Source organism: Kogia breviceps, chromosome 2, assembly GCF_026419965.1.
Source record: "Kogia breviceps isolate mKogBre1 chromosome 2, mKogBre1 haplotype 1, whole genome shotgun sequence".
Taxonomy (NCBI): Eukaryota; Metazoa; Chordata; class Mammalia; order Artiodactyla; family Physeteridae; genus Kogia; species Kogia breviceps.
The window spans coordinates 132,270,002-132,294,694 of record NC_081311.1 but is presented as its reverse complement, the minus strand read 5'-3'; the positions used below and the strand labels follow the sequence as shown (position 1 = coordinate 132,294,694).

The 24,693-nt window shown below is 34.4% G+C and overlaps 1 protein-coding gene across 2 annotated transcripts in view; it reads left to right on the top strand.

The window, feature by feature from the left end:
• FAP (fibroblast activation protein alpha) overlaps window positions 1–24,693 on the top strand; it is a 73,833-nt gene that overhangs the window by 7,935 nt on the left and 41,205 nt on the right. Inside the window, exons 4-12 of one of the 2 annotated variants that reach the window (XM_067026182.1) lie at window positions 10,158–10,253; window positions 11,218–11,312; window positions 12,229–12,303; window positions 13,856–13,908; window positions 17,242–17,314; window positions 18,020–18,140; window positions 19,028–19,182; window positions 21,199–21,302; window positions 23,128–23,263. In XM_067026182.1, the coding sequence (XP_066882283.1) occupies window positions 10,158–10,253; window positions 11,218–11,312; window positions 12,229–12,303; window positions 13,856–13,908; window positions 17,242–17,314; window positions 18,020–18,140; window positions 19,028–19,182; window positions 21,199–21,302; window positions 23,128–23,263 (908 nt within the window). The remainder of the gene's footprint in view (window positions 1–10,157; window positions 10,254–11,217; window positions 11,313–12,228; window positions 12,304–13,855; window positions 13,909–17,241; window positions 17,315–18,019; window positions 18,141–19,027; window positions 19,183–21,198; window positions 21,303–23,127; window positions 23,264–24,693) is intronic. The other variant, XM_067026183.1, reaches the window with a different exon arrangement.

Sequence of the window (24,693 nt, the reverse complement as noted above, 5' to 3'; positions counted from 1 at the left end):
CCAAATTATCATCAAAGGAGATGTGAATATGTTTTTAAGGCTTAAAATTTTCCCAGTATCAACATTCAGAACTGTGAAACAGATTCCCTCAAATATCTTAAGAGTTTTAAGCTTATTTATTCACTGTTCTTTTTTTTTTTTTTTTTTTTTTTTTTTTTTTGCGGTACGCGGGCCTCTCACTGCTGTGGCCTCTCCCGTTGCGGAGCACAGGCTCCGGACGCGCAGGCCCAGCGGCCATGGCTCACGGGCTTAGTTGCTCCGCGGCATGTGGGATCTTCCCGGACCAGGGCACGAACCCGTGACCCCTGCATCGGCAGGCGGATTCTCAACCACTGCGCCACCAGGGAAGCCCTATTCACTGTTCTTTTGGAGGAAATATGGGGAAGTCTAAAGTGCTGAGGAAAAGTTTCAGAAAGTTCATGGACATAACAGAGCTTTTGAGTTGAGTGTAAACACATCAACCTTGCAGATTATATTTCTCTACTTTGCACTTGGATTTTAAAATCACAGAAGACGAATCTTGGAAAATTCTTTGAGTTTTGTCAAATTCTAAATAACTTAGAAAATAATCCAAGTCTTTGGATGACTCCCATTATGCAAAGGAGTTTACCTGTCTCTGATTTCCAAAGTGAATTGTTACAAGTTACGCAAGAATATCTAGTCATATATAGACCTTGAGAAAAACATGTTCTAAAGCTCAAATAAGGAAGGTGGAATCAAGGCTAAAGTTTCTTAAGAACCAGAGACAGTCAAACTGAGCCTTAAAATCTAGCAACATGTTAGGCATAAATTAAAATAACATTTCCATGGGATAATCAATACTAATCAGTCTTTTACTTACTTATTGGTTATTATATATAGAGCAAAGAATTTATTTTTCATTTTAGTATCCTTGTGAATTAACAAAAATTATGTAGTAAAAACAGAATAATTTACAATCTTTATTAACCTTTATTCCTGTTAATAATAAAAAAATAGGGTTGCTTAGTATCTAAATTAAAATTTTTTCAAACTGATTATGGTTTTTATACTTGGTAGAAAAACTGATATGATAGGATTCCTTAAAGGAAAAGGATAGAAAGACTGTCAAAGAATCAGATAACTTAGAAGAAAAGAACAAATTTCTAGAAAGATACAAACTACCACAATTCACTCAAGAATAAATAGAAAACCTGAATAGAACTATAACAACTGAAGAAATTGATTTAGTGATTTTTAACTTCCTGCACAGAAAACCCCAAGCCCAGCTGGCTTCACTGGTAAACGCTACCAAACTTTTTAAGAATTATTACCAATCCTTCACAAACTCTTCCAAAAAATAAAGGAGAACATGTCTCAACTCATGCTGTAAGGCTAATATTGCTGCGATACCAAAAATATTCAAAAACATTAAAAGAAAAGAAGTTACAGACCAATAGTAGTTACAGACCAATATTTATTATGAATATAAATGGAAAAACACTCAACATAATATGAGCAAGCTAAATCCAGCAATGTATAAAAAAGACTATTCACCAAGACCAAGTGAGATTTATCCCAAGAATGCAAGGTTTAATATCCAAAAATCAATTACTATAATAAGCTATATTAATAGAAAAAAGGACAAAACCTACATGGTCATTTCAATAGACACAGAAAAAGTATTTAACAAAACACAGCAGCCTCTCATTGTAAAAACACTCAGCAGACTATAAATAGGAGGAATTTCCTCTATCTGATAAAGGGCATCCACAAAAACCTCACAGCTAACATCACACTGGTAAAAGATTCAGTGCTCTTCCCCTAAGATCAAGAACAAGACAGCATGTCTGCTCTTACTTCTGTTTAATATTTTATTGGTGGTTGTAACCAGGGCAATTAGATAAGGAAAAGAAATAAAAAGTATCCAGACTGGAAAGGAAAAAGTAAAACTATCTCTATTTGCAGATGACATTGTTTATAAAAATCCTAAGGAACTCACTAAAAAATATTGGGACTAATAAACAAGTTGAGAAAATTTGCAAAACACAAGCTCAATATATAAAAAATCAATTGGATTTCTATACATTACCAATAAACAATACAAAAAAGATATAAATAAATGGAAAGAGATTCTATATTCATAGATCAGAAAACAGTACGTTTAAGATGGCAATACTCCCCAAATTTATCTGCACATTAAATGCAATCCCTATCCAAATCCCAGATGACTTTTTTTTTTGCAGAAATTGACAAGCTGATTCCAAAATTTGCATGGAAATGCAAGGGATCCATAATAGCTATATTGAAAATGAAGAACAAAGTTGGAGGAATCACACTTCCTTATTTCAAAACTTACTACAAATCTTACATAATCAAGACCATGTGATACTGGCATAAGGATAGACATGTAGGGACTTCACTGGTGGCGCAGTGGTTAAGAATCCACTTGCCAGTGCAGGGAACACAGGTTTGAGCCCTGGTCTGGGAAGATCCCACATGCCATGGAGCAGCTAAGCTCATGCACCACAACTACTGAGCCTGCGCTCCAGAGCCCGCGAGCCACAACTACTGAGCTTGCATATTGCAACTACCGAAACCCATGCGCCTAGAGCCCGTGCTCTGCAACAAGAGAAGCCCCCACTTGCCGCAACTAGAGAAAGCCTGAGCGTAACAACAAAAACCCAACGCACCCAAAAATAAATAAATAAATAAATAAATAAATTTAAAAACAGGATAGACATATAGATCAATCAAATAGAACTGAAAGCCCAGAAATAAGTGTAAAAGCCTTACATTTATGGTTAATTGATTTTCAATAAAGATGCCATAGCAATTTAATGGAGAAAGTCTTTTCAACAAATGCACAACTGGATATCAACATGCAAAAAATGATGTTGGACCCACTTCCTCACACCATACATAAAAGTTAACTCAAAATAGATCAAAGACCTAAATGTAAGAGCTAAAACTATAAAACACTTAAAAACAAAACCTAGGAATAAATCTTCTTGTCCGTGCATTAGGCAGTGGTTTCTTAGATACGACCCAATTCACAAGCAACAAAGGAAAAAGTACATAAATTGGACTTCTTCGAAATTTAACACTTCGGTTGCAAAGGCTATCATCAAGGAAGTGAAAAGACTACCCACAAAATGGGGGGAAAATGTTTGCACATACATACATCTGATATGTGACTTGCATCCAGAATATATTTTTTTAAAACTCTTACAAATCAATAATAAAAGGCAAATAACCAAATTCAAAAAATAGACAAAGGATAGACATTTCCCCCGAAGAAGATATAAAAGTGACCAATAAGCTCATGAAAAGAGACTCAACATCATTAGTCATTAGGAAAATGTAAATCAAAACCGCAATGAAATACTAGGAATGAAATTACAGGTGTAGCAAATAGGCATCCATTACAGCCTACCTAGTGAGAAATGGCTTGGCCTTGGAGGTTCAGTAGAAGTGCAGAGAGTTGAGAGAGATTTTGGAGATAGAATTGTCAAACCTGGGTGCTGGACAAAGGCAGTAAAAGAAGAGGGAGCTCAAGGATAACTCCCAAGTATTTGAATTGAGGAACTACATGGACGATAGTTGCATTGACTTGGAGAAATCTGGAAGGACAGCATGGAATTCCTTTTTTCTTAGCTTTAGACATACAGATTTTTTAAAATTAATTTTTATCGGAGTATAGTTGTTTTACAATGTTGTGTTAGTTTTGCTGTACAGCAAAGTGAATCAGTTATACATATACATCTATCCACTCTTTTTTAGATTTCCTTCCATTTAGGTCACCACAGAGCACTGAGTAGAATTCCCTGTGCTATACAGTAGGTTCTCGTTAGTTACCTATTAGACATACTGATTTTGAAGTGCCTGTGAGATATGCAGGTGGAGGTGCTAAAGAGGAAGTTTAATATATAGTATGGATCTCAGAGAAGAAATCCAGTGAGGGGTGAGGCATGGTGGGGGGGGGGGTGTGAGCCAGCTAAGAAGATGTGATAGAAACCCTGGGAGAATTAAATGATTGAGGAAGGTGACTCTTTCTGAGGTCCCAAGTAAAACTAATATAACCCACACCACAAATTAAAGCAGAGACTAGAGGAAGATGAGCTGGCAAAGGAGACTGAGTGGGCCTTCAGATATAGACGAGGTTTATTTTCATCTTCAGGGTCACCAAAATATTTGGCATTTACCACCATGTTCTTGTGCATTATGTTGACCATACCCTATGACCTTTACTGCTTCAGAGATCACAAAAACAATAGCCCTAATTAACATAGCACAACAATAACATAATACACAAAATGAACTTAAACCTGACAATACCTTTGAATAACATATGTTGATCAGTGTTATCTGTAGAGAGAACCATGGGAACTGAGAGCTACTACATTCTTCAGTGAGACATTGAAAGCTTATAGCGATCTCTTTGCTTTGACAAAACTCAGATTGTCTCATTTTCTCTTAACGTTCATTTTGAGATATAATTATTCAACCCCCCTTGTGTGTTGCTTGGTTCTTGATCTTATTTTTGTGTTTGTTTTGTCTTGTTTTATCACACGTATGCTTTCATTTTAAATCAAAAAGTAGTGGTAAAGTGTCCAGTCTCTAAAATTAGATGGAGCTGGATTTAAATCCCAGCTCTTTTATGTATTAGGCAAGTTACTTTAACTCTCTAATTTCCATTTCCTAATCTGTAAAATGGTGTTAATAATAGTACTTAGAGAGTTGCTGTGTTTCACAGGACCACGCATGCAGAGTGCTTGGTACTTATTAGAACTTCGTAAATTATAACACTTATTACTGGTCTAAAGCTACCTCAGTTCCATTTGTTTCAAAGTTGTCAGTCTTTGCCCAAATATAATATTAGTTTTAAATAGTTTATTTCCCAACCAAATATCTCTGATATTTGCCCCTGTGGTGCTCACTCCAAAAACAAACATGAGCTGATGCAATGGCTGGAGACATTGCCTATCTGAGGACAGCATCTTTTCAGAGTCAGCAGAGAGACAGGTGCAGTGTGCCTGGGAGCCCACGTCACTTTCATTGGGGTGACCTCATAAGCATCAGTTCCAAAACAAGTATGAAAGTGAGAACAAAAAGACCTATCAGCCATTCGTGTGCTCACTTAATAAATCATACTTTCTCATTTAATTTATGATGAATATTAGAACTGACATCAGATGTCTCTATTCTGATACTGATTTGTAATTTTTTAGGACTAGAAAATTAAATGGCAGAAATAGAAATAGAATCCTAATAAAGAATAAATACAAAGTTTTAAGAAAGAATTAGGAGAATAGTAAGCATTATTTACTTGGGAATCATTTCTGTGAATTGTCATTTCTTGGATTCATAATTGAAACAATTTCCAGCTGTGCTTTAAAAAGTTGAAAACGCAAATAATTAAACTATAGTAAATTGGAGTGTTTTGCAGTGTATAAATAACTGTGCTAAAGATGGGCCAAATTGACTATAGGGGCACTATCAAGAATTAAGTGTTAAGTGAGTGTCAGTTACGTATAGAAGAGAGATACGCTCTCAGAATTCTTTTCTACTTCTGCTCAGCTACTTAGAGTTTAAAAATTATAGATGCCAAAACTAAACTTCCAAAATAATCAAAAGATTATAATTCAACATGAAAACATTGTTTGGAAAAAGGCATGAAAATCCACGTATTCATTCAGTAATTATTAATGGAATATTTTTCAGGTGACTAGAACTTGTTTAGTGGATTGATGCCATAGAGATGAATTTTATACTGACTTACACAGAAACACATACACACATGCACACACACACACACACACACACATATTCAAAACACTAGAAAACAATGACCCCTTCCCCTACCAGTGCTTTCCCTGTTATCTTGTTTAAATCTAACCTGGGGCAGAATAACTCCCTTTGTCCTTTGTCCACTGCTCAAGGATCAACCTTGAACCTAAAGAAGAGTCCATCTGGACAATGAGTAAGAGGACTGAATAGGGACATAAACATTACAGGCGACCATCAACATTCCTTGAAAGCCATGATTAACATTAGCTGTGGGGAGTCTGTCCATGAAGCGTGAATTGCTATGCAGGCCAGACCCATCCACCTACCAGGGGTTTATAAGCAAGGAGCAATTCTTCAGGCACAGGAGAACATTGAACCAAGTACAATAGATTCAGAGAAATCACTAAATTTGAATTCTTTGCAGAAGAATCAGCTGTGCGGCTTGGTAAAAACTGAAAATCAGGGCTTTATCCCCAGAGATTCTGAATCAGTAGATTTGAGATAAGGACTAGGAATCTTGCTTTTCAAACAGGCACTCCAGCTAACTCCAAGGACAAAATTTTGATACATATTTAAATGATGGCATGTCCAGGTAGAATTATGCATGAAATTTACAACATGGACAGGAGGATAAAGAGTAAGGGCAGGTGTATTTTTGGGGGAGAATTAGTGAAAACAAACTAAAGTAAAATCTGTCCAGTTGATTTATTTTTTCATTCAACAAATATTTATCATGCTTCCACTGGATGCCAAGCACTGTCCTAGCTGGTACAAAGAACCAGTACTTGGATTGGAAATTCTAAGTACATGTCTTATAACTCTTAATATGTGACCTAGAGCATCATCTTAGAGCAGATACATTACTCTATTGCATTTATGAACCTGTGGTCATTTTCAGCAGGAAGAAAAGAATGGCTAATTTAAATTCTCCCTATTTGATTTGGTATCACTCTGAGCCCAGCCTGACACCAGGATAATCACACCTTCTGAGCCCATGTGAGGTTAGGAGTAATCACCTACCCCAAATCTGTGCCACAAGCCTATTTCCACATAAACACAGCTGGATCCTCTGGATATGTTCTGTATATCCCCTTATCACTTCATTGGTGCTGGTGAGGCTTATCATTACAGTAATTAGTAGCACAATTAATATATATTTAAATTGCTTTATAGATATTGAGTTATAATATGACATATGTTAAGTTCTCTATATAAATCATTGGTATTTATAGATACTATGCACCCATTTAAAATAAATGACTAACTGGGAAGTAATATGAAATATAATCTCATGTAACTTTTGAGGATGATCTAAATTAGAGGTTAAAAAGAGTAAATAACTAATCCTTGAAATCTTTTTGGGAAATCTGATAAGAATCAGCATGATTATTAATGTTAAAAAAGGAAAATGAGTAGGAATTTAAAAAATAATTTGAAACTCTTGTTTTTTATAGATTTTATTTATTCATATGTGGGATATTTAGTACTGACACTATTTATGATCATAATTGGACTATTTCACTTATGGAGCCCTAGGATGACCAAGATGTTCTAAGTATAACTGATGAATTCCATTATATTAGAATAAAAGTTAACCTCAATTACATATATGAATAGCTTAATCTGAAACTGAATTTCCTATACTGTGATTTTAGTAGATATTAAAAAAAAAATCCCAGTGGTCAAACTAGTTTGAGAAATAATGATCAAAAATTTTTATTTGAAGACTACTGATAAGCTATGACAATAACAAAAGCTAACATTTATTGACTGTCAAGCATAGAGCTAAATGTTTCATTTGAATTAGCTTACTTAATATAACCTTCTATAAAAATGAAGATTAATTATAGCTAAGAATTTCTCAATTAAACATAATTGCAAGTAAGGAAAATTATATGCAAGGATACTTAAATAGGAAAATCTATTATATAAGTCATTAGCCATAATCAAACCATTATTTATGCTAGACAAAAAAAGATATCACCAAGATTATATTCATTTATTGAATTAATATTGAAAAAAGTTTAAAGAAAAACAATTACCTAGTTTTTTGGTATTCACAATAAAGGAATTCTCTAAATTAAAAATTTTTTTCATCTATATGTTCAGGGTTGTGAGGACACAAATTAAATATATCTCAAAAGGAAAATAATTTCCATTGTAAATAGTGTTAGAATTTCCCCTTGACTATATTAGAAACAGATTACAATTTGCTCTTAAGAGAGTTAAATAAAATTGAATTAAAATACTTAGCAATTATACTAATGCTGTTGCAGTAAAATGGTAGTATTTTATTCATAGAATGGGAATTATAAAATCAATGGTATGAATTTTGCACAAGACCATTTAATTAAATAGAAGCACTTTCATTATGAATAATTGTATGGCATGTACAACCTTACTCAGGATGCAAAGAACCTATACAAAGATGATTATTAGAATAATCTAATGTTATTAAATATTTAGTGCCTGGTTGCATAGGGGTTCATCAGCAACTTATGTTCTTATAGCTACCAGGATAATTTTTAGTAAATTGAGAAAATAACTCATGGTCCTAATCAAAAGTATGGAGCATACATACATCAGTGTGGATCAGTTAAAACTGCAGAAGATGCTATTATCCAGTTGGTCAATTCGACCTTATCACATGGCAGTACATTTATGTGACTATAAGGTTAATAGAGCATGCTGTGTCTCAAATTTCAAAACCTAATGTGGTAAAATTGGAAGGTATTATCTGCATTTTCTAGTCCCATCCTTTATATTATAGATGAGCAAGCTGTGATGCCAGAGATTAACTTACTAAAGTCATATAGGAAATTAGTAGTAGAACTATTCTGTAAAGAAGAGGGCACAAATCTCATCCATCCACCCATCAGTCCTTCATTTCATGTATTCATTCATTCAACAAGTATTTATTAAATGCCTATTATGTGCTAGACACTAGGGATGTGGCGGTGAGCAAAACTTAGACATGGTCTCTGGCCTTATGGTGACTGTTTTGAGAATACAGTGGGAGGTGAAGAAATATGAATAAAATAATCACTCAAATAGATAAAAGATTACAAGCCAAGACAAATGTTCTTAAAAAAGGGAACCTGGCCTATGGTAATGTATAACAAGGGAACCAGACCTAAACCAGAGGATCAGGAAGGGCTTCTCAGAGAAAGTGGCACTTTTATTAAGCACTAAAGGCTGAAGAGAAGTTATAAGGAGAAGGGAGAGGATGGGAAGAGGTTCAGTAGCCCTCGAGAAAGAAATTAGTATTTGAGAAACAGAAAGTCCAGCATGTTTGGAGTCTACAAAGTAGTGAGAGTGGGGCAAGAAGGGGCTGGAGAGGCAGACCATTCCAGACCAGCTAGGGCCTATAGTCCAGACTAACATTTTTGGTCTTTATCTTAAGAGTCATAGAAAGCTGTGGAAGAGTTTAGCAGGAAGATATAAATGTAAGCTCATCTTTGACAGTTTTATTTTTACATGAACAAATACCAGATTCATATATGCTATTCAAGGTATAGGACACTTTTCTAAGTTTTGGTTCTGTGAGTGATGGCCTGGAGAAGGGGTAAGGTGGGAGGGATGGAGAACAGGAATATGGATTGAAGAAGGATTGGAAGTTGGTTGCCACAGTTTCTGGTATATATGACTGTTTCAGGTCTCTGTAATGAATTTGTTCTGATAATGGAAATCACGTTTGAAACACAAAATTGTTTTGGAGGGTTCAAATACAGGAGAAATTTGCTTGTGAGCTACTTTAGGTTAGTTTTTATATGGAACACCTCTACTCTTGGAATTTCCAAGATCATTTGTATAGATGATGTGGTTTTCTTTTCTTCTGGTCCATTTTCTCTTTATAAAAACCCCTAGCCAGGATAAGAAATTATCTACCTTCATTAATGCCTCTCTTGAGATGTGTGAAGGTAAGGATTCTGGATGATGTCATCTGACCAGTTGGGATGATAAAATGTATCACTGATAAATCCAAGCTAAGCATATGTGAGGAACTACAGTGAACTGCTTAAATGGCTAAGTTTTTAGTGAAGCCTGCATGGTCTGCAATCCCAGCTTTGCAAGACCTAGAGTTATTGGAACCTCATCTCATCTTTCTTCTTAAAAACCTCTGAAAATTCTTCACTGTCTGAAGAATAATGTCCCTGCTGCTCAGCATGGTCCCCATCACACTCCTCAAGCTTTTCCCACCAGTGTTCCTTTCCAGGCAATCAAACTACTTCTCTAAGCCTCATTACCTTGTCTATCAAAAAGGAAATAATACTCAGAGCTATTAAGACAAGAGTTAAACAAGGATTTAGCTATGGCAGATCTTTTCATTTTATGAGGAATAACAGATGAGACACATTTGAGTTATTCATCTTCTTTTAAGTAATAATATGTTTCCTCCTCCCCCAAAGTTCATAACTCTGAAGGAAGAACAAGAGCACTCACACTGAAGGATATTTTAAATGGGACATTTTCTTATAAAACATTTTTTCCAAACTGGATTTCAGGTAAGTAAATTATTTCTTTACCTTTTGGGTTTTTTTTAAAATTTATGATTTTTGGTTTTTATTTTTATTGCCAACAATTCTCTATGGTAACATAAGCCATCTTAGTTGAAATGGATAAAAACAGCAATTATTTAGATAAGTCAAGTGACCAACAGAACATTTTTTCACAGAACTATTTAGACAGGGTTTGCCCAATAGTAATGATGCCAATACAGTAGTAGCTTTAGCAGAACAATAACATCTGAGAATGCATTGTTAGAATAAACTGATCATATGATATAGCTTTTCAGAATGGGAAATAAGTACCTATTTAGAAGAGGTCATGAGAATTTTACCAAAAGAAAAATTCCATTGTTAATCTAGATAATCTGAGAAATGAACAAATCCTAACTTGAAGACAAATACTTTAAGGTCCATAAAATTGATATTTACATATAGTTTTTCAAAATAGTATGTTGTTAAATGAGTCTAATCAAACAAGTGGTAAGAGCAACTAAATTGTTTATATTATATAAAATTTATATCTAAAGAGCCACTAAACAAAATAGAATATTTTCATTTTCTCTTTAGAAAATAATAAGCATATAAAATAGGTTTTAAACTAAGTCAAACACAGCCTAAATGGAATATATAATTTTTTATTGCAGAAGAAACAAACAATTTAAAACTGGCTTATTCTCTTTGTAATACAGAGAAAATCCAAATTTACTCCTAACCACCCTGAACTGGTTAGAATAAGGCTCCTACTAGCAAATATGGCATTTTTGTGTAATGTAGAAAAACAACCCTTTTCTCCCTTCCACCATCAACTTACTGTCATATTTTAAATTTGACAAGGCAATATGTACCAGACAGAGAGGAAAAAGAAAGTCAGTATGTGAAATAAGAGAGGTTTCTCTTTGTTAAAAATGTATTTCCTGTTAAGGGAGATCATTTCAAGTTTTGTTTTCCTTCTTGTTTAAAGGACAAGAATATCTTCGTCAATCTACAGATAATAATATAATATTTTATAATATTGAAACAGGAGAATCATATACTATTTTGAGTAATACCACCATGGTATGTATCCTCCATTATCTTCCTCCTCAGAAACCTCTGCCAGCTCTTCACTGACCAAAAAACAGAGTCCGAACAACTGAGCACCTGATCTGGATCCAACATGCCTTCTCAGCTCCATCCCCCACTCCAGTTATCCTCCCATTCTCTCTTCTAGTCACACTAGATTACTGTCCTTCCCTGCTCAAATCACCTAGCATTTTTCTTCCTCTGTGGAACAGGTATCCCATGAGATAAAATGTACAAACTCAGCTCTTATAGTCAGGCAAACTGAGGTTCAAATTCTGGCTCATTTACTAGTTATGGAGCCTTGGGTAAGATTCCCCATTATTCCAACCTCACCATGCCTCAGGTTCTTCTCTGTAAAGTGGGAATAATAATACCTCTTTGGGTTAGTATAAGAATTAAATGAAGTAACATTTGAAAGTGCTTAGGACAGTAACTAATAAAGGCTCAGTGACTGGTCCTATGATACATAGGCATATGTTATTCTGTCCTCCTGGACTCTCAGACCTCCTACTTTCTCTACCTTCAGGAGCCTAGTAATCTTTTAGAGTCAAGCTCAGCTGATATTTCTCCTTCTCTGTGCAACAAACCATCTTATCATTTGCATTCAATCACTTCCTGTTTAACACTTTTGCAATGTTATATCTCTTTTATAAAATTGTCTAAATTGTAATGTTATTTGTTTAGAAGTTTACTATTATAAGTTTCTTGAACTCACAAAGTATATCCTATTTATCACATCCTCATCCCCTAATGTGTAGTAAATTTCTTTGTATACAGTAGGTACTACTTTTAAAAAATTGCTTTGAATGTATATGTGGGAGTATATCGATGATATAATATTCTTTTAGAACTACAAATTTATATGGCTCTTATTTTTTCTGTATTCTAATCAACTTCTTCATAATTTCAGAAAATTGTGAATGCTTCAAATTATGGTTTATCACCGGATCGGCAATTTGCATATCTAGAAAGTGATTATTCAAAGGTATTGACTATTTAATTTGGGTTTATCTGATTGTATCTCCTATTAGCCCACAGAATGGTTTATAAAAGTAAGAAGAAGAAAGAGTCTATCTTTATCTCTAAATATTCAAGAAATTGATGCAATTCTAGCTGAGCCCCCAAAGCATAACAGAAACATATACACATAATTCAGAATTTGGCATTCTTGTCTGGTTATCATCAAGTAGTAAAAACTACTTTCATCTTAAGGGAAAAACTTATTTTGGGGGCACTGATATTCATCAGAAAAAAGTTATTTGGTATCATGAATCATTATTCAGTTCTCACATATTTTAACCTTGTTGATATTTATTATTATTGAAAATGGAAAAATCAAGATATACCTTATTTAATTCACTTGCTTTTAAAGGAACCCCCGTACTGTTCTCCATAGTGACTGTTTCAATTTACATTCCCACCAACAGTGCAAGAGGGTTCCCTTTTCTCCACAGTCAGTATATATATATATATATATATATATATGTATATAAATTAACCCTGGTAGACCAGGGGTTTAAATCTGTGTCTTCGAAAGCCTAGTGTAGGAGAATCCCACATAGCTAGACTATTAGGCCTTACTTAATTTCCCCCTCCTGAATGAAGTTGTGGATGGAAGATAATCACCTTATTTTTTCTACTTATACTGGCAAAAGGGAAGAAGAATTTACTATCAAATTCAACTTCTAATAGTTACTCTTAGATCAAGAACCTTTTGATTTAACTGCCATTTTTCATATTCTACTTGAGATGCAAAACTCCCGTAATACACAGAATGAAAAGTCAAGCTTGCCCCTCCCCCATTGTTCAGACAGCTGATTATTTTCCAGTGGACCAGGTCTTGGTCACCTGCAATCTTCAGAAAGATATGTTTCAGGCAACTGGAGCTTCTTTGCCAAAAGTTTGAAAGCCCTTTAGGAAATAAAATCCAGAATAATACTTGCTTTATTCACTAACCACAGCACAAATAAACTTAATGAGAAATGAGCCGTTTTTTCTGGAGGAATTATACACTATATATCTCCTATTTATTTTTTCAGTCTCTACTATTTTAAAAAACTATGCTCAAAGAAAAGCAAGCATTTTGCAACAAAACTATATGTTGAATAACTTCTCTTCACCCAATACTAAAGGGTTATTATCATAATAATTACCCAGGTGCAGGGTAATCTTTATGGGACTTGGAAATTATAGTGGTTTTACTTCAATCAAGGTAAAGCATAAAGGGAACATTTTTTAGGGTAGAGTGTGTCAGAGAAAAGCATTTTATGTTAAGAAATGTCTTTGGATATGCTTTTTATGGAGTGAGGGTTGAATCACTGCTGAGATTAGTTCTGGAATTTGGACGAACAGCACAAAAGTCCACAGTAAAACTCTTTAAATGAGACTCATTTAGAATTGAAACATGTCTTTCCTAGTGCTTTGTGAAAATAGTCCTTTTATAATTCTGAACCTTGTATTGAGTGACCTATGATTATACATTATTGACCTGAGCTTTTTAAGAATCATGATTTGTCTTTGCCTCTTCTTCCTGACAGCTTTGGAGATACTCTTACACAGCAACGTATCACATCTACCACCTTACAAATGGGTAAAACTTCCTGTCTTTTTATTAACACTACTTTAGTCTCATATAGAGACTTTTTCACTACAGACTCTGATTTGAGATTAAGACTGCGTTCTCTTGTTTCTGGTCTTAATTTCTTACTTCTTTACAGTATATGTATACCTATACAACTTAAGAAATTCAAAGAAATACTCCTTTGGAATATTCACCTCTTTTTATTTGACTAATATCTTACATTTTTATACACTCTATAGTTTTACTTTTCCTACCTTTGAACACCAAATTATAAATATATAATTTATAAAAGTACACATATTTATAAAAGTACCAAAAATGCATGGGGATGATACACAATGTTGGGGAGAGGGGGCTCCTTCATTGGAAGGAAGCAGAAGGGAGGGAGATGCAGCATTTAATTTAAATTTAATTAATTTAAAATGAATTTTTTAAAAATGTAAAATGTTAATATCTTTTAAATTTAGATGCTAAATTGTCATCTATTATACAATTTTTTATCTTTATGTTTAATTATTTGAAATATTTACAGCTTAAAAGAAAAAAAATTAAATAAATGAGTAGGTAGGCAAAAGACTGAGGGAGAGAATTCCTGGCAGAAAGAACAACATGTAAAGGCCCAAAAGGAAACAAAAACACTGAGTGTTCGGGAAACTCAAAGTAGGTCAGTTGAGTTGAAATTGGAGGAGGGCATGCTTACTAGTAGGGGGTGGTGTAAGTTTGGGAAGGAGTTGAGGCCAGAAATCATGGGCTAAATAATAATGAGGAAACCATTAAGAAGAGTTTAGATCTCATTCTGACGACAATAGGGAAACACTGAACGGTTTCAAATGGGAAATGACATGATCAGATTTGCACTTTAGAAAGATCTTTCTGACTAAGTATGGACAATGAATTGGTTAAATTACTCATCTTAATGTGATATCCTATTTGTTGTTATATAAAAGTGAAAATAATTGTATGGCTTGAAGAGGTACTAAAAAATCTTATGGTCTATTTCCCTTTTTGTCTAGTAAGAACACAAAAATTAAAAAAAAACTTTATGTTTCTACTTATTTTAAATGTTCAGAAAAGAATAACTCTGATCTTCTTAAACTGTCAAATTAAGAAATAGGAACTGCTATGTAACGTAGACTCTAAATCCATCTAATGCACCCTGAGTCTTTTTCTCTGTATCCACATTGTTACCAAATTCAAGAAGTGTTTATTGAGCACCAACTATGTGAAAAGCATATGTGGGGAGACACAAATGAGCTTGAGGTACCAACCCTATTCTCAAGAAACCTTTAGACTAGTGAAGTGGAAACCTTACTCTTTCAGTAGAATTTCTTAAGGCTTTAATCATTTCCTTGTTTTTCTTTTAATCATTTTGAAATTCTCCACGTCCTAACTATGTTGAGGTTCACCAAATTAAACAGCACTCCAAAAGAAGATGACAATACTAATATTTCAGTCATGGTTTGTGTAAGCTTTATGGCCTAGAATCATTTTAAATATTTAGCTTTTGTGCAGTGAATTTAATCAAACCACTACTTTGTTTGTTTTTTTCTTGCACAACTATCTAATTTGCCAGATTGGTTTTTTTGTCAGGTAAATATACCATAATTTAAGGAGTGAAGAATGACAAATTTGTTGAGATTCAAGGCAAGACTGAATATCACTCATTCCAAGTCTTCTATGTGCCTCCAAATGGTTTATAAAAAAATCTACCATAGAGAAAATGAAGATAGTTCTGATTTCAAGCAAGGGAAGGATTACTGAGGAGATGACAGCCTTTGTAAAGCACGCTCCTCCACTTTCTCTCATACTGTAAAACACAGACAATGATAGCTGTGGTGACCTGCCTGCCATGAAGAAACTGTGCACTGAGGTTTTCAGCTTGGTGCTGTCTGCATGCTTGCATAGATGATTCCATGGTATATGGAAACCTAAGGCAGTGTTACAATGTCAAAGGTAACGTGGACACTGGTTTGAGAGAGAATTGTAAACCAGGGGTGAATGTCTTCTCTTCTGGGACATTCTTTTGCCTGTGCCCTCGTATGTTGATCTGTTCCAGACTTCCCAGGGGCCTGGTGCTCATAAACTGCCCTCCAGCATCAGGATTCCCACGGCAGCACCAATAGTCTCCTTCCTCCATGGCCATCACTCTTTCTCCAATCAAAGCTGATCTGTCTAGTGCCATGTTCCCTCATTGGTCGCTAGGCCTCATACTTCATGACCTAGTAAGTTAAATCAAGGTAACGTGTGTTGCAAGTCTTCACAGGTGTCCAAAATTTAAAAGAATGGGAAAAGTAGAAATATCAAGCATATGTTAGGTCCAGGTTGGAGAGATTTTTTTTTTTTGGAGGGTGCAGAAAAGGAGTCTTCCTTCAGGCTCTTCACATTACACTTTGGAGGCAGGTCTTGTTTTGCATCTCCACAAAAGCATTCTTGATGAAACTATTCATACAGTCTTCAAGAAGATAATAGTCAAAACTTAAGCACAGCATCCTACAACTCTTTAATACTTATAAAAATCTGAACACATTCTTGCTGAGGAACAGTAGAAACTCCACAGCGCAAGTCAGTCAATTGAGTATTTGCAGGGTGACTCTAAGCATCAAAGTGAGATTTTTGGTCAATAATATATTTGAAATTTCCCCATGGATGGAGTGGAGGACTTTCAAGCTTAAGGCATACTGCCCAGTATATGATCTGTTTTTTCAGTTTAGCTTGAGATCAGATGTTCCTTTCCTTTTCTGATTTCAAGTCAGATTCCTGGGGAGATTGTCAAATGGCATCTTATTTTCAAAAATTTGAAATGCATATGCATTCACAGAGATGGCGGTTGTGAATGAAAATGTGGAAGAGTACATATTAAACTTCAGCACAATTATAGAATTTCAGAGCTGGAAGCCTTCAGCAACCATCTCAGCCTGGTGTGTACACATTTTACAGTCCTGAGGGTTAAAAGGCTTGAGTTTAATGAGGGGTCTTCCAAGAGCTAGCGATGTGATGTTTAAAAAGTCATATCATTTCTCTCACCTCAAGTTTATTTTCTATAAGATGAGGGGGGTTCCATTAGGTAATTTCTGGAGGTATCCCCACTTTCTCAGTCTATAACCCTTTAATCCACTCACCTCAATATAAAAGGTCAGAAGTTAAACGACCTGTAAGTAACTAGTGAAGAATTCCACTACTACCCCATGTCCTCTGTCCCATGTTGTCACATTTTTTCCATTAGGTTTGAAGAAGCAGAAACGATGATGCTTTATGTTTATTGTTTGTTTATTTTTCTTTTTATACCTGTTATTTGCATTGAACAGCAAAGTTTATTTATTTATTTTCTTTCTTTTCTTCTAGAGAGTTTATAAGAAGAAATGAGCTTCCTCGTCCGATTCAGTATTTATGCTGGTCGCCTGTTGGGAGTAAATTAGTAAATGTTTAAATTATAGAAGTGTTTAATCATTCAAATAAAAGAGGAGCCATTTGATTTTGGCCTTTGTTAAATTTCCGTGCCTGAAAGAAAAAAAAAATACATTTATGACTATTTTAAGTGGTTAAAAACGGGAAGAGTTTTGATAAATTGAAACCCATCTGAGAATTCCGTAAAATCTCAAGCTCATGGATAGACTTCTTTAAATATCGCAGTCAAAAACTTTATCCTTATACTCAGCCAGAATGCGTTGTGCCAGAAAGCTCAGGAAAAATATGGTTTTCACAAGTTTCCCAGACTAGCTTCAGACAACATGAAATTTTGTCCAAGCTCTTATTTAAGGACTCTAAATAAAGATTAGATCTGGCTAGCTATTAATATTCAGAGATTTATTTGACTTTCTGTCAATATACACAATTATTTATTTGGGTAATAAAGGCAACAAATATAATAGTAGACTTTATTCTCTATTTAATGTATAGATTTTAAAATCATAATTTTTATGTTATGTTAAAAATCATAATGTTAATATAAGTTGGTTGGGGTTTCTCGACCTATTAAAATGATATCTTAGTTGTGAGGCTTTCTGCATCTGGATTATCACTCTTTTTAAAAGTATTGGGTGAATAATTAACATAAACATGCAGGCTTTATTGTATTTCTTATGAAATTTCTCCTTGTTAACTAACTTATCATCACTTCTAGGCATATGTCTATCAAAACAATATCTATCTGAAACAAAGACCAGAAGACCCACCTTTTCAAATAACATATAATGGAAAAGAAAATAAAATATTTAATGGAATCCCAGACTGGGTTTATGAAGGTACGCTGTATTCTTTTTTTACTGCTGCCGTTAGGCTTTTAATTGAAAATAATCGCACATGTTTAGTAACGTTTAGATGAGTGGTATGTTACTGAGATGAATGGTGGCATTTCTGAAAGCTGTTAACAGGTTATGAACAGGACGTGCAAATTCTGAAAGAACAAAATCTTGTTATCTGACTTGTAGAATTTATTTTCATGAGCATTATAAAGTGGTAGTAATAATTTATATTCCAAGAAGTATATGGTCCTTAGATGCTGTGTTAGTACATTTTTTCTTGCAAAATAAACCTTTTTTTCCAAAATTAAACAACTGTTTGTATTATTTTGCAGGAAAATATTCTCGGTTCTTGATGCTCTCATGAATTTTGTCCTCTTTCTGGGTCATGTAGTATTTAGGAATTAACTGGACTTTAAAAGGTCTTCTAGTCCTTGCCTTTATTAAAAATGTATAAAACTGAATTAAATGTTTTTAAAAAAAATATTCCCAGGAGAGAAAGTCAACTTTCAAATTTATGTCACTCTGTAGTATAAGTACAGTTCTTCTTGTTTTGGCTACTTTAGATGACTGTAAAAATCAGAAGCAGCCCCCAAAGGGAAAACTAATTATTGTTGAGGTGTTTACTATTTATTTAAAAAAATTACATTTCTGATTAATGTCAATTCCCCAGGAGACTAATTGATGTTTGATATGGGGTATTAAGTTAAACTATTCCTCTAAACCTAGATCATTTATCTTTTGATTAGCAAAGCATGGCATATGTCACATTCACATTAAATAAATTATTTCAGTTAATAAATGGCTATATACAATGTATTTTGAAGTATTTATGATGATTTTCACAATACACTGTCATAGTAATTAATATGGTAGTATTTATTTTTCAGAGGAAATGCTTGCTACAAAATATGCTCTCTGGTGGTCTCCTAATGGAAAATTTCTGGCATATGCAGAATTTAATGATACAGAGATACCAGTTATTGCCTATTCCTATTATGGCGATGAACAATATCCTAGAACAATAAATATTCCATACCCAAAGGTATGTGGAATACTTTTAGCAGATGCTTCCATTTCCCTGGTGTCAAAATGAGCAACCAATACCATAGAGGTGGGATCAACAAGTTTGGAGAGCTTCTTATCCTTGTGCATTGTAAGGCAAACATTGTACTGTGCTCTATTATTTATGTGGACATCTGTTGCTTTGGACATCTGGTTGGGCTGGATGAAGTAGTCCTTGCAAAATCCATTGCAGAGTCTTTGAAAAACATATGGTCTAGATCATGGAGGAAAAACAAGCTTAACTTAATTTTAATTTTTTTCATATATCATGCTCCAAATTCGGGTAAAGTTCTGTTTTGCAATTCCCTCTTGAATTCTCATGTAAATTCAAAGTAGAATGGGAAATTAAAATGTTGAATGTGGTGTTCCTGTCAGGTCGAAGTAAGCCTGAGTTATGGTCTTTTCTGGACATTCATGATAGGTTAAGTTTATGAGCCCAGGTCCTTCTCTGAGGGAATTAGACATGGTGTAAGCCCTCAATTTCTCATATAAACATTCTAGAATCCTTAGCTTACATATTTCACATGCAGTCCCATGTCTCAAGACAGTCAACCTGTATGGAAAAGAAGAATGGCCAGGTCACGGTGGAGAAACATCATATCCTAATTTAATTTAGACAAGAAATCTGAAAGGGGATCAAATCATAAATTCTCCTCTTGCACAGGTGTGGAAGTGAATTTAGAATTTAGCTCTTTGTTCTTAATTCTCTATTGTTTTCCCGTGCCAAGGGAACACTGTCATAGACGGAGCCAATGGGTCCCTATATACGACCAAGATGGGATGGATATGCATACACACAAGTGGATTCCAAAGCAAGTCAAAGTGGCCATAGTGAGAGAGACAGAAATTCCAGATAGTCTAAAATTTATGTTAAAAGTCTTGAGAAAAGGCAATGGGTAGGAGATGAGTGTTTAGGTAAGAGACCCCTCAGGGGTTGTATATAAAGTCTGAAAACTCAGATGTTTGGAAGTGAGAGGTATGATACTTGGAACCCAAAAGATGTAAAAGAACTTGGATCTTTAGAAGTTTGTAGGGTGCAGGAAGAGATGAAGAAATCCAGGACTGAGGAGTAGCTCACATTGACAGAGAAGTCAGGACCCAAATTCTCATGTTTCTTTGAAGGCTGAAGTTGCTGAAACATCTGACATTGAACTGAGAAGTAAGACAACTTGAAAGAAGCAGAAAGTCCCACCTAAACCTCAGAATGAAACAGGAAGGTGTGAGGAGAGCCTGGACAATTTCTTAGATAAAGCCAAACAGCATGGAGCCATTTATGGATATACATCTAAATTTTGTGGATTTAAATTGTTTGACAATTATAAGATTCTCTTTTTCTGTGATAAAATAGCAGAACTCTAAGAAGATGTCTGGGCATGAACTATACTGTCATGTATATCTAGGGCATATACTAGCACGTAAAGCACAAAGCAAGAACAGCGTAAATCCCATGACACTTTATTTTGAGGTGAAATTTTCCTAATTTGGGAGTATTGATAGCAGTAATAATGTAACCAGCTAGTAGACTGTCTGGTAATTGTCCTAGACCAAATTACAGGGTAAAAGCAAAAGGTATATTTCATTATCTATTCTTTACCCTCCCTTCCCAAAATCAATCCCCCTCGGCACTCCCCTTGGCACATGAAGAAATAGTATTATAATTAATTATCCTAATAACAATTATAGTGGGAAATATCTGTCTTAAAAGTCAGAAAAGAATATCACTTAAGGAACTGCATTTTTTATAGCCCAAATATTTTTCCCGATGAATCAAAGCTCCCTTATTAATCACTTAGAATATGTGTTTTCACTCTGGTTGCACAATATTTGTAATTGCACTGCAGTGAAACTTGTGGTCATGTTATAATTAGAATGTTTTCGACAATAATATACGTAACATTGTTAGTTTATAAAAATATGCCTAAATTCCTAAACTGTCTTTAAAATGTTGGTGATAATTAGAATTTTATGAGCTTGTATATCTCCATTTTCTTCACAGGCTGGAGCTAAGAATCCCATTGTTCAGATCTTTATTGTTGATGCCACTTACCCTGAGCATGTAGGTCCCAGAGAAGTGCCAGTTCCAGCAATGATAGCCTCAAGGTATATTCATCTCTGTTGCTTCCCACTTTCCAAACTGAATTTTAACACTGAATTTTCTTCATCAAGGTTTATATGTCTTCTCTAATGAGTTTATGATGTATATGCTACAGCAAAAATAAATAAATAAATAAAATTAGCATGCCCAGCTAAACATATAACAAAATCGAAATTCACAAATAAGTTTCTTAAATTGATTTGAAAATATTAGCCCTTTTCACACATGTAAAGATGACCATGGTGCCCAGTCTAAGTGCTACTTCTGGATATGTGAGTGTAAGCTAGAAACAAACAGATAGTAAAATTCATATATATCCTCATCCTGGCTCCTTCCAAGTCTGACCTGCTTTCTCCCAGGGTTTGTAGATCATGCTTATCACATGTGTATGACAAACGGGAGAAGATACGCCAACCCTCTCTAAATATTAGCGTTTTTCACTAGAATGCAGTCTATCTGAAATGGTCTGGTTGTAGAATTATCTGTTTGGGGATTAACTGCAGGCAGACAGGGACAGAAGCATTCTCACTTCTCCAGCATGGTGCCCTACGTACATCTTGTCTGATTAATCCTGGTCATTCAGGTTGAAGTGGGTAAAGGGGAGGGGTCCCCAAGCCCTGCCTGGTAGTCCTCCTTACCCCTTCCCGCACCCTATCAGGCCAAGGCATTGACTCCTCTCCACCTGCCTCAGGAAGGAAAGTCAGCCGGGGCCAGATGATTGATCACTAATAGGAAAAAAATCCTCATCAGAGGCCTCTGCTGGGCTTTGCCAAGATGAATCCACTCTCAGATAATCAAAAATGGCTTTAATTTTTTAAATTATCCATTATTCCCCACCCTAATCTAGTTGATGCAAACTTGACTGAAAACATCTGTTTTTTTATGTGTCATTCTCCTTAGGAGGCAAGCGGAATGATAGGAAGAGAATCATGTAAGGAGTCATGAGGCTTGTTTAAGCATCTGTAAAATACTAACAATACAATAGTAATAGCTAACATTTTTTGAGCACTCATTATGTAGTGAGCATAGTTTGTAAGCACTTTAAGCATTCTCAGTAGATCTTTACAGATAGCTTTAAACTGGTACTATTATTATTCCCATTTTATATAGAAACAGAGGCATGGATATGTTAAGTAATTAGCCTAAGGTAGTAAAACTAGTAGGAGATAAAGCCAGAATCTGAGCCAGAGACCCCTACTAGCTCTGTGATTCCTTTTATATTAATGTCCAACATTCTGTGGTTCATTTACATTGTTGTTCTCTTAAATACAAGTTCACCCTCAGAGCCAAGTAACCATTGCTGCCTTTCATTGACCTCCACTTTGTGCCAAGCACTGTTTGAGTAACTTTGCATACATCACTCCATTTTATTAACCCAAATTTCAACCCCTGACCATGGTCACAGCTAAAACTCGGCTTCCAACACAAGCCCACCTATCTTTTACCCACTCAACTCTCTTTCAACTAGTTAAGAAGTGAAAAGTTGAGTTTAGCTATGGGAAAATAGCCAGCTTAATGCTTTTTCTCCTCTAGATTGACCAGTAGCTTTGGCCTTCTGTCTTAAATTTTTTCCTGAGATATAAAAATCCCAACTGGGAGAAAACTCAAGTGTAAAATAATTCTATTAGATGAATGAACTCTCTTATAGATATTCTTTAAAAGTCAGCAGGTATATTTAAACTTTCTCTGCAGAGAAAAGAATGTTTTGCCTTCCTTATCTATGGAATAAATATTTCAGGTAATAAAATACATCCTTTAGAAAGCACAAATTAATAAATTATTTGAATGTGATATTGATTTATGGTTGTGACTGTTTTGATTTGTTTGCAGTGATTATTATTTCAGTTGGCTTACATGGGTTACTGATGAGCGAATATGTTTGCAGTGGCTGAAAAGAATCCAGAATGTTTCAGTCTTATCTATATGTGATTTCAGGGAAGACTGGAAGACATGGAGCTGTCCAAAGGTAGGTTGTATTAAAACCACAGAGATGTGTTTCTGAAGATGAAAGTACAAGAGTGGTGACTTATTTATAGCTCATTTTATATTATAAAGCAGAATTACTGCATTCAACTCCTGATTGCAGAAAAACACTCTCTATTCAAAGGTTCATTATTTTTATTAAATAAATAAGATACCTTTTGTTTTCTTGAAACACTTTAGCATTGAAACTGAATAGAGAAAAAGACTAAATGAAACAATGTAATACTAGGAAAATCAGGTATCTGGTTTTGAATTAGGATGGAAATCCATCCTTTTAAGATTATAAGATTGGCAGTCAAAAAAAGCAAAATAATTAAGATGAAAAGATAAGATGGGTCCATTAAGGAAATAGATGTGTTCTATTCAAAAGAATTAGAGAAAAAATGCAAATAGTAACACGTTCTATTCAATGTCAAAACTGAAAAAGAAAAACTCCAAAGTAAACAATTATCAAAGGAAAGCCAAGTACTCTCATTTGAAAATCAAACATAGATAACTAAGAGTGACATGAAACTGATCAAATTAGCTTGCTATCCTGATATCTTAGAAGAGTGCTCAATACTGTGCTAATTTTAGGGAGAAAAAACTTAAAAACTAGGCACAGATTTATTGTTGAGTTTTAATTGTTTTTATTGCTCAAATCCAAACATAATCTGTTGAGTTAATGAGTCAGAAAACTACTTCACCAATAGAAAAGCTTCAAAATAAGCTTGTTCATATGTACTCATATTAGAGACTAAGAAACACAAAATGTTTTCTTTAAATAGGAAATTTTATGGGTACATTTCATGAGACATCTAATTATGAAGAAATGTTTCATTAAACCAAATATAGAATAAACCTATTTTATAAAGTAAGAAAAAAAGCACAAAGCAATCAAAGTAAAACACTAAATTCCATCTAGAAATTAGGACATTATGTTTTGCAAGAAAAAAGTCATATGAATGTTTGGAAGTATATCAGGACTATAATAGTCAACATTACTCAGGCTAAAAATATTTTTAAATCACTACTGTGTCTATAAGAAGCTTGACTAATTTTGATGGAATATGCTAGAGCTGATTTTTATCTTATTTATAGTTTGATATACAAAGCAGAAAGATTTTTTGGCTTTAATGCAGTATCATAGGCAAAAAAAAAAAAGAATAAACTTGATTGTTCTAGTTAATTAAAAGCCATCGGTCTGATTAGTCAGCTTTGGGTGAATATATCTTTAATGTTTCCATTGAATCTAGATACTAGGAATTATTGCTTTAATTTTACTAGTTTAAAACTATAAGATTGGTCATTTAGATACAATTTTTAGCTCTTAAAACTAGGCATTTAAAACTGTGATTGCTTTGGAATTTGAAATTCTAATTTATCAAATTTGAGACAACTTAATCCAAACTGACAGAACATATAAGATGCTCA